This window comes from Apium graveolens, chromosome 5 (genome assembly GCF_009905375.1).
Source record: "Apium graveolens cultivar Ventura chromosome 5, ASM990537v1, whole genome shotgun sequence".
Taxonomy (NCBI): Eukaryota; Viridiplantae; Streptophyta; class Magnoliopsida; order Apiales; family Apiaceae; genus Apium; species Apium graveolens.
Window position 1 is genome coordinate 108250966 of NC_133651.1, and position 10330 is coordinate 108261295.

Here is a 10330-nt window from a genome sequence, read left to right on the forward strand (position 1 = left end):
AATCTTAATCTGTACAGGTTAAACTGCAACTAGTATTCTTATCGATGGTGAATGAAATGGTATATATGGTGCTCGAAACAAGCAGTGATCAGGTGAACAGATTCTACTATATTGTATGTTGTTTTTATAACAGACACAATGTCAATATGTCATTTCACATTTTAATTTCCAATGGAACATTGTTGATTTGTTGGTTAAAAAAAACATCACACAGATACCAGAAAAAAAGGGAAGATGTAATAACTAAAATCTTGGCGCACCCAACAAAATTTGGTACAGAAAATGTAGGAGATTCTCATATTATTAGTCAATGTCAGGAGAACACCCTAAAATCTAGCTTATATCCCCCACTCTCACGTTCTCAAATTTAAAAGAAAATATATATATGACCAAAAATGAGAAGCTACCTTCAAATTATGTACATGTAACATTCAAAATATCTGGTGTGAGTTATTTTTTTTTTTGATGCTGCATTACTTTAAAATTCTTTAAAGGTAATAAAATGAAGAAGCTATCTTTAAGATCAAAGAGTTCTGTCCAGGACGGTAGGAACTCCTGGAAATATGCCAATGGAGATGCGTTTGCCTCCATTGTCCGAAGTGTATCGATGAAAGCAGGTTTGTCAAACTTCACATACATTATCAAATCTGCATTATGGATATTATCATTAATTGTAGCCTTATCACAGGATTAAAAGTCCTTTGGTTATGATCTCAAATCTGCATTATGGATTTTTACTGATGCATGATATTAAATTGTCAGGTTTTAATAAACAGAAAACGATGAACGGTAGCAAGCATGCAACCCCAGATATTACTAGTAAAGTTTTCACATTTGGAGAACTTGCTACAGCAACACAAAATTTCCATCCGAAAAAGCTTATAGGTAATGGAGGATTCGGGAGGGTGTACAAAGGACAGCTCAAGCAAAATAATAAGGTCTGTAAACTGTTCTCTTTCTCTGCATTTGCCTTTTGTATTTTGAGTTGTATTCTGGTTTCAATCTTGTGTTTTATGTCCTTCAGATTGTTGCAATAAAGCAACTAGATAAGAATGCTATGCAAGGGAACACAGAGTTTTTAGAAGAAGTTGCGGCATTAAGTCATGTTCAGCATCCCAACCTTGTCAATCTTATTGGTTATTGTACAGATGGCCAGCAAAAAATCTTGGTTTATGAATATTTATCAAATGGATCATTAGAAGATCACCTTTTTGGTAAGTTTCTAATATTTTAAAAATGCGGATTCCATGAAGTTATCACACTTTTAAAAAGTCAAGATTACAGATACATTTGTCTGATATAAGCATAGTTATTAAGTCGGGAGTTTTTAACCTGCAAGTTAACTTGTATGCTCAGACAAATCCCAAATATATTAGCATTTTCATTTTCTAAACATCTTTGAATTGCCTGTTCTGTTTTCAGAGGTTTCTGGAAAAAAGCCTCCTCTCGATTGGTCCACTAGGATGAAAATAGCGAAAGGAGTAGCTCAAGGACTAGAGTATTTACATGATTCTCCCAATTCTCCAATTGTATATAGAGATTTCAAAGCATCAAACATTTTATTAGATGATGAATTTAATCCTAAGCTCTCAGATTTTGGGCACTCCAAGTTAGGATTAGCCGGGGAAAAAGATCACGTGTCTTTGACCATGATGGAAACTTATGGCCATTGTGCACCAGAGTGTACAGAAACAGGTGAACCGACGTCAAAGTCAGATGTCTATAGCTTCGGGGTTGTGTTGCTAGAAATTTTATCAGGACGAAAAGCTATTGATACCACAAGGCCAACAGAGGAGCAAAATTTAGTTAGTTGGGTAGGGATAATATATATAACTACCCAATAATGTTATCTTGTTCTAGCTTATCATTTTACCTTTTCAAATCCCATTAATAGATAAACTCGAGCCAACTTACACTAATCTTATTGTATGGACTTGCAGGCACAACCACTATTTAAGGACAAGGAAAAGTTTGGATTAATTGCTGATCCCTTGCTAGAAGATAAATATCCAGCGAAAGGTCTATACCTAGCTCTAGCTGTGGCAGCTATGTGTTTACAAGAAGAAGCAAATACAAGACCTATGATTGGTGATGTTGTCACTGCTCTGGAGTACTTGCTCAATGAAAATTTCGATAACAATGACATAATTAGCATGCCGGACGATCAACTAGCTATGGAATATAGGATACAAGATGCTGGTACTTCGTTACAGCCAAAACCTAATGCATAAGACGATTATCAACAACAATACAGAAAGCACTTGTTGTATAATTTGTTGTGTTTGTTAGAAATATATGATCAATAGAATATCTGTAAGGAAGAGTGATAGGCCATATATTAGTTAAAATTACATGTAAATTGTTTCATCCTACTTAGGACTGTAATTCAAGTGGCTGGCTTGGTCCAGCTGGTGCCAGTAGTACTGTCAACTCATGTGCTACTCACCTCATAAGCACAGAAAACACCAGCGTCTCTCAATTTGCATCTGTGCCCAGAATGAGAAGCTAATTATATAAACTCTGGTAGAGATGTAAACGCGGCTTTCCTGTTACAGCCGATAATTTACTGCTAGGTAGGTGACTTACCCAACTCATGTAATAAAAACATATACCAACACTGCTTTTGTATAAATGCAGGGTTTTCTGTTTGACCTCAAAATCATGATTCCTTATAGTAGAATCAGTCTACATGACATCAAACTGCATTTTACTTTTTTTCCCCATCACACTGAAAGCTAGCATTTACAAATTCTTAGTGATATTATTTATGGCTTCATGTGAAAAAAACTTAAGCTTACCTTCAAAATTTTTAAAGGCTTTTAGTTATATGAATACATCAGATATGTTTTAGTTCCTCGCACTGCAGTCATCACCACATTCACCTCAGGTATTTTCCTCAGTAAAATCTATATTAACAACAATAATGCAGGAAACTAATATAAAATAAGTATAAGTCGGTGTAAATTTAGTCAGTGGCCAAAGGATATAGGGGTTAGACTACCGTCCATTTTTCTTTTTAATTAAAATAATGTTGCACTTTGTTAATAGATTTCTAACCTAAGTGCAGTGTTATCAGCTGTCCACAGTCCATATGATCATTCAAGCTAGCACAAAGAAAAAAGAACCAACTTCACATACTTTATCTCAGAATTTCTGTGAATAATTTGAAATTTTGAATTCTCATAACCTTCTTTTGCTTTTAATTAAGTAAACAACGAGAGATATGAATGTGGTACAGGTCTAATATACAAGTAAATTCAATTGATTTTGGTCGAATATACAGTTCATCAAAAAATAAAAATTAAGTCAATCCCAAATTTGACCAATTTTCTCAAATTTATCTGTGATCAAATCAATCATCAATATAAGGAGAAACCGAACGTTCATGTGACTTGTCTCGTATATCACTTTTTTTTTTAATTTTCTCAATTTTTATAATTAAAAAAATATTAAAAACTATAATTAACTTATACTTTTTTAAATCTTCTCCATTTTCTTCGTAAATTAGTTTACCATCGTAATATTCTTTAAAAAAATTATTTTAACATTTTTTTGTGCAAGTTATATTAAATGATGATATATTTCATTATTATCGGAAAGAATGGTGCAAGTCTTTTTAGAAAATTGATATTTTTGTGCAAGTATCTTAATATTCTCTGAATTTCTATTTTAAAGTTTTCATTTTGTGCAAATTATTTAAAGTTATTTTGTACATGTTAATATGTTTGGTTATTTCATATTTGGTGCGTTTAAGTGGCACTTCTTAGGTCGACTCATTTTACTTTTCGAATTTTATCCATTAAAAATTAATAAAAATTACAATTAATTTACATAATTCTAAACTTTCTATTCAAATAAAAAAGACCTTCAAAAGATTTATTAATAGAGGTAAAGTAAAAAGTTTATTTTAATATTTTTTAAAACTTTCTCTTTAAGTCAAAAAATGATTAAGTTTGCACGACAATCACAGTAAAATAAAAAATATATTAATATTTTTCTAAACTTTCTCTTCGAGTCAAAAAATACTTCAAAAGATTTACTAACAGAGGGAAAGTAATAAATTCTATTGTAATATTTTTCTAAACTTTTTTTTCAAGTTAAAAAAAATTAATCTTGCAAAACAAGTCAAAAATAATTATACAATCTTATTTATGAATCAATATACTAAAGTAATGGGTTTATTATTATATCTAGACCAACTAGAACAATGGTGACAAACTTCCTTCCATCTTTTTGTATATATATGTATGTATATGTGTCTATATATGTGTTATTTTTAATTAAACTCATAATTTTATGATTATTTTGACCGTGGAGTAAGACGCTAAAACCCGAGGTATATTAGGTCGTTTTGAAGTACGGTATACTAATTATTAGGTCATAATCAAAAGTTTCGTGGTAAAAATATTAACAATCACCATCCGTTGCAGAAGCCCATGTGCGGTCACTGATTCTATTGATCGCATATAGACTTTTTTTTTTAGTGTAACTAATTGAGAGTAAATTAACATTTTTAATTATAAGGTTTTTTTTTAAAATTTTATATTTATTTAGAATTTTAGAAAGATCGACTCGAAAACATAAATTCAAATAATATTATATTATTTAAGTTTATATATATATATATATATATATATATATATATTTTACTTAAAATACGTTTATAAGTGGCTGCGAAGCTCCGCCTCAAACTAGTTTACTGGATTAAACTTAGCCAAATTATCTCACAGTGTATTCTCATTTATCTGGCGGTTATAAAAAAGCGGGTAGTGAATAACACTTTGCGCCCTAGAAACTTATATAGTCATATACATTTATTATTATCATCTACTTCGTAAATTAAATAATCAAAAAGACCTGAAACTATTCAGACAATATTACAGCACATAAATAATCACAAATTTTAATACTTGACAAAAATAAAAAAAAATCTTCTGTTATATGCTAGATAGTAACCCTAATGTATGGGAGAGGTATTACATATGATTTATAGTTTGAGTTCGTTTTTATTTTTGAAACTGAAACTGATATGGGCAATTTATTGAGATTAATATGTCCTTATATTCATATTTAATTAAAATTTATTTTCAAATTTAATAAGGATAATTTGATTATAATTTTAATAAATATGTGTACACCTATAATTCAGGATGTAAACATATCAGGTTCATTATTTTTTTAATTGACAACGATATTTATTTACTACACACGACACACCTCCTTTTGCGTAGACAAATTCTCAACTATCAAACCAGACTTTACTCGTAGCTGACACAAATTTGAACTTTCTTAGTATAACTTTGACTAGGGTTTTTTCATTTAATTCCCCCGAAGGGAAAATAAAAGGTGTTTTGTTCCTGATGTAAGAAACAAAAAGTTGATTAAGTACGTATACATTAATTTCGGAAAAGCTTGAAGAACCGCATTAAAATCAATAATATGCTAAATGCGGTTTGATTTTAAATGATTAATCTTTTTTCACTTTTCTTAAAGAAATAAATATATTCTTATTCTGAAATTGATGATTACAATAAATAAAAAATACATTTTATTTTCAGGTTAGCGAAAACGTTGTTTCTTCTTTGACTAACAACAAAATCGACCGCAGTCAATATTCAGCAATGGTCAGTTGCATTGGCCAAATTTAACAATTCACCTATCACTTGGTAAATTTGACATTCGATCTTATATATGCTTAACGTGGTCAGTTATGTTGTTATTATGTCGATTTTTGAAAATTGTTTATGATAAAAAGAGGTTGATTACAAAACATTTTACTTTAAGTACACACTTTCACCAAAGAGTTGCATCCGATTTAATTAGTCCGAAATAAATAAATTATTTTAACTATCCAACTGTACATATGTTAATATATTAAAAAATATTTACAAACAAAAAGGTTTAAAAACAAATCTAATTCTCCTATTTTATATATTTTTTAAGTAAAACTTGATTGAGCAATTTTTTTATTAAGAAATTACATTTTTATATTTAATTTCTAATATATATGTACACAGAGAAAAATTCTAGGTAGACCATTATTTTTATCGGAGAATTTGAAGACCGCGTGCGTGTATATATATATATATATATATAGTCTTACTTCATATAAATCAAATTAAAATACAAATTATAAACCTATGTAAATCACTAATTTACATACTGAAAATTACTAAATATAAAAATAAGTTATATATTAACAATTTAGTAGCGATCACTAAATTACACAAAAATAATCACTAAATTAAAAAAAATCACTAAATTACATAATAGTAATCACTAAATAAGTGGTGCCATGGTCATAAATATACAGAGTGGAATATTTCATAATCACTAATTATACCTATATCAAGTCACTGATATGTAGTCTGTATTCTAATATTGTTTTGTATTTGATTACTAGTGTGTGTATATATAAATAAAAATTATAAGAAAATAGATTACATACATACATATATAATCATAATTGGTCAAGTTTGGGTTAAAAAGCGGTAAAAAATTAAACACTTCATTTTTCAATAACTGCATAGGAAACTGCAGATCATCTTTTTCACCCCAAAAAAATTGACCAACTCTGGGTCAGTATAGTGATCGGAGTTAGCTAACATGCACGTGTAGACCAGTTCAACCGTCAGTTAATAAGTTTTAATTTTTATCTTTAGTGACCGCACGGCAATCGATGTACATGATCAGAATAAACTCACGTGGACACCATACGAGTAGTCAAACGATTTTGATGTGGTCGGAATAATTGACCGGTATAAAACACGTATAGACTGAAATCATCGACATCATGCGAGCAGTCAAACGATCTTGATGTGGTCGGAATAATTGACCGGTATAAAACACGTATAGACTGAAATCATCGACATCATGCGAGCAGTCAAACGATCTTGATGTGGTCGGAATAATTGACCGGTATAAAACATGTATAGATCGAAATCATCGGTCATAATTATGTTGTTAATTTCGTCTGATTTTTTTATTCAGTCATTATTTATCATTTCTTTAGTTGGTGAGAGTAAAGCGGTCAGAAAAGATCCTGTTTATTATAATACTTTAAATTAATTAAAACTAATAATTTAAATTTTAAAAATTTGAGATCAAACAAACTTGTTACATCATTCAACCAAACATGTAAAATAACTCGGCTATACGACCTAATTGGAATACCCTAGCTATAGCAGTGAATGAATGCTTTACGCGGATTAGAAACTTGAGAATTAATACGGCCATTCCAACTCGTCCGTACAAAAGTAAATACTTCCCAGCAATATATTCATGACTCTGAGCTTGGTAGATGAAACTCTTTAATTCTTCCTTTTGCATTCCTATCCAGAAACCGCCAACGCTAGCTGCTTCACCCACACACATACAGAAAAAAGAGTAAAATTATGATTGATTTGAATTTTTGTTAATTAGCAAAAAGTTAAGTATTTTATGAATATACGAGTCTTTTTATAAATTAAGTTGGTAATTAATATAGAAAACTGTATAGTGTATGATAAAATTTAGCCAAAAATAATATGGCAGCTATAGCCAGGCGATAGCAAGATTAAAATAATGAGGACTTGAGCCTGAATAGTGAATTCTGTGCAACCAGACTATTGACCAATCGTTTTCTTCCTCTGAATGGTAAAATGCGGATACAACTCTAATAAATATAACAATTAAATAAGGGCACTTCTCACTGGGTCTTTATAACAACATGAGCCTCATGCATGTGTACTACACTGCTATTCAATAGATCATCCATAACTTTTTCTCTTCCAATGGAGTTAGTAGACTCAGTTCTCCTCCCTTTAGCTGCCATCTTCCTCTTTCTATGGTGGCAATACTGGTCGGTCAAGGGTGGCCGACGGAATAATCTTCCACCGGGACCACCAGGATGGCCACTTATTGGAAACCTAGGTCAAGTTCTTCTCCAAAAACGTCATTTTATTTATGTTGTACGTGATTATCGTAAAAAGTATGGGCCTATTTTCACCATGCAAATGGGTCAACGTACTTTAGTTGTCGTGACAAGCTCAGAGCTCATCCATGAAGCCCTTGTTCAGAAAGGGCCAATGTTTGCTAGCCGTCCGGAGGACTCACCCATAAGGCTTCTGTTTAGTGTTGGAAAATGTGCCATCAATTCGGCTAAATATGGTCCTTTGTGGCGCACTCTGCGGCGCAACTTTGCCACAGAGTTGATAAACCCTAGAAGAATCAAAGAATGCAGTTGGATAAGAAAATGGGCTGTGGAGACTCACTTGAAAAGACTTCAAGATGAGGCTTCTCAAGTGGGATTTGTGGAAGTCATGAGCAATCTAAGGCTAACTGTTTGTAGCATTCTGATTTGCTTGTGTTTTGGTGCTAAAATATGTGAAGATAAAATCAAGAACATTGAGTGTATTTTAAAAGATGTTATGATGATGACAACTCCAAAGCTACCGGATTTCTTGCCGGTCCTTACACCGTTGTTTCGACGACAACTGAAAGAAGCTAAAGAGCTACGAAAGAAGCAATTGGAGTGTTTGGTTCCTTTGGTAAGAAGCAGGAGAGCTTTTGTGGAAAATGGCGAAAACCCTAATTCTGAAATGGTGAGCCCTGTTGGTGCTGCTTATATTGACTCACTTTTTCATCTTGAATTGACGGATCGAGGCCGATTGAGTGACGAAGAACTAGTAACCCTAGTTTCTGAAGTCATTAATGCTGGAACCGATACGAGTGCAACAACAGTTGAGTGGGCTTTACTTCATTTGGTCATAAATCAAGTAATTCAAGAAAAGCTCTACAAAGAAATAGTCAGTGTTGTTGGTGTAGATGGGATTGTTACTGAAAACGATGTCGAGAAAATGCCCTATCTGGGAGCTATTATTAAAGAAACATTTCGACGACATCCACCTAGTCATTTTCTGTTGTCTCATGCAGCTATTAAAGACACTGAGCTTGGCGGCTACAGTATTCCAGCTAATGTAAGCGTGGAGTTGTACACTGCATGGGTGACTGAGGATCCGAATATGTGGAAAAACCCGGGGGAGTTCATCCCAGAACGGTTTCTAGACGGGGATGGTGTGGACGTCGACGTGACGGGGAATCGAGGAGTAAAAATGTTGCCGTTTGGTGCAGGTAGGAGGATTTGTCCGGCAGCTTCTCTTGGTACATTGCACATTTACATTTTGCTTGCTAGGATGGTGCACGCATTTAAGTGGATGCCTGTTCCCGGATCTCCACCCGACCCGACTGAGACATTTGCTTTTACTGTGGTCATGAAGAATCCTCTCAAAGCTGTTATTTTGCCAAGGGAAAACAACATTGATGTTTGATTAATTATCTGTAACGTATTGTTTAGGTGCGTGTCTAGTATTTGGATTGTACTTTATAAATTTGAAACCATGTTTAAAGACTTCTGTGTGCTCTGATTTTACTGAATGAAATTTCAAGTGTTGGTAAATGTATTAACTATGCTACTTTTCCTAACAAATGCCTCTGGGTACGTAGCTAGCTCGAATGGCCCCAATACAAACACATTCAAATAATCTGTGGAAGGGGATGCGATTTGATCAACACCTCTTCGATTGAATTCAAGAATTAATACTGTCACAGATGTTGTAAGGTAACGAACATGGTGAATGCGACAGCTTTGAGGGTGAACCAACAAGAGCAATTAAGGACCCATTGAGATGAACTTTTTTAGGGTGAAACTTATTTGAATAGAACATACAATACATATGCAGTCGTACACCAATTATATTATCTAATATCTCATTAATAGATGTTTATTTTCTACCAAGTTCTTGAAGGGCCGGATATTCTTTTAACTAGAAGATTTTTTGATATCAGCACATACTTGAGATCAAGGATCATAATATTAATCAACTTTACAAGGTGTCATTGTAGAAGGGTTAGATTCACTTTCATCTGTAGTGATCTGCACACCCAGCAAACCAGCGACCAACCAGCACGCATATGTGTTCTTCGTCAATTCCTATTACACTATTTCATTCACAGTACCACCATCTAGGGAGAAATGCAATTCTTACAGAATTTCCCTCCAAACTGGTTGGGGTAGATATGAATAATATACATGAATGTTAAAATCTACGGTACATGTGTGATTCTCTAGGTTTCCGGGAAAAAACAGAATTTGAGGATAAAGGTAAAATAAAAAATTAAACAAATAACAATATTGCAAAAAAAAAAAAAATACAATTAGTTTGTTCGCAGGTGTTATGCCAACTTTTGAATCGACTAGGATTCAGCCTATTTGACTATGGTTCCAAATTATGATGGAAAATATAAGCATAATTAAGAGCCCGTTTGAGATTTATTAAAAAAATATAATTTA

The 10330-nt window shown here is 32.5% G+C and overlaps 2 protein-coding genes across 2 annotated transcripts; both read left to right on the plus strand.

Annotated features, from left to right (window-relative positions):
- The first annotated feature begins 396 nt into the window (after nucleotides 1-396).
- LOC141661452 (putative serine/threonine-protein kinase PBL23) lies at nucleotides 397-2653 on the plus strand. Its single transcript, XM_074468464.1, has 5 exons — nucleotides 397-617; nucleotides 763-938; nucleotides 1025-1214; nucleotides 1423-1814; nucleotides 1941-2653. The coding sequence occupies exons 1-5, from the start codon at nucleotides 503-505 to the stop codon at nucleotides 2229-2231; spliced, it is 1164 nt and encodes a 387-aa protein (XP_074324565.1). The 5' UTR covers nucleotides 397-502; the 3' UTR covers nucleotides 2232-2653.
- Nucleotides 2654-7697: 5044 nt separating this feature from the next.
- Nucleotides 7698-9388, plus strand: LOC141724361 (cytochrome P450 77A4-like). The gene has a single exon (XM_074526482.1). It carries the CDS (start codon nucleotides 7722-7724, stop codon nucleotides 9306-9308), a length of 1587 nt encoding a protein of 528 aa, XP_074382583.1. The 5' UTR covers nucleotides 7698-7721; the 3' UTR covers nucleotides 9309-9388.
- Nucleotides 9389-10330: the final 942 nt, after the last annotated feature.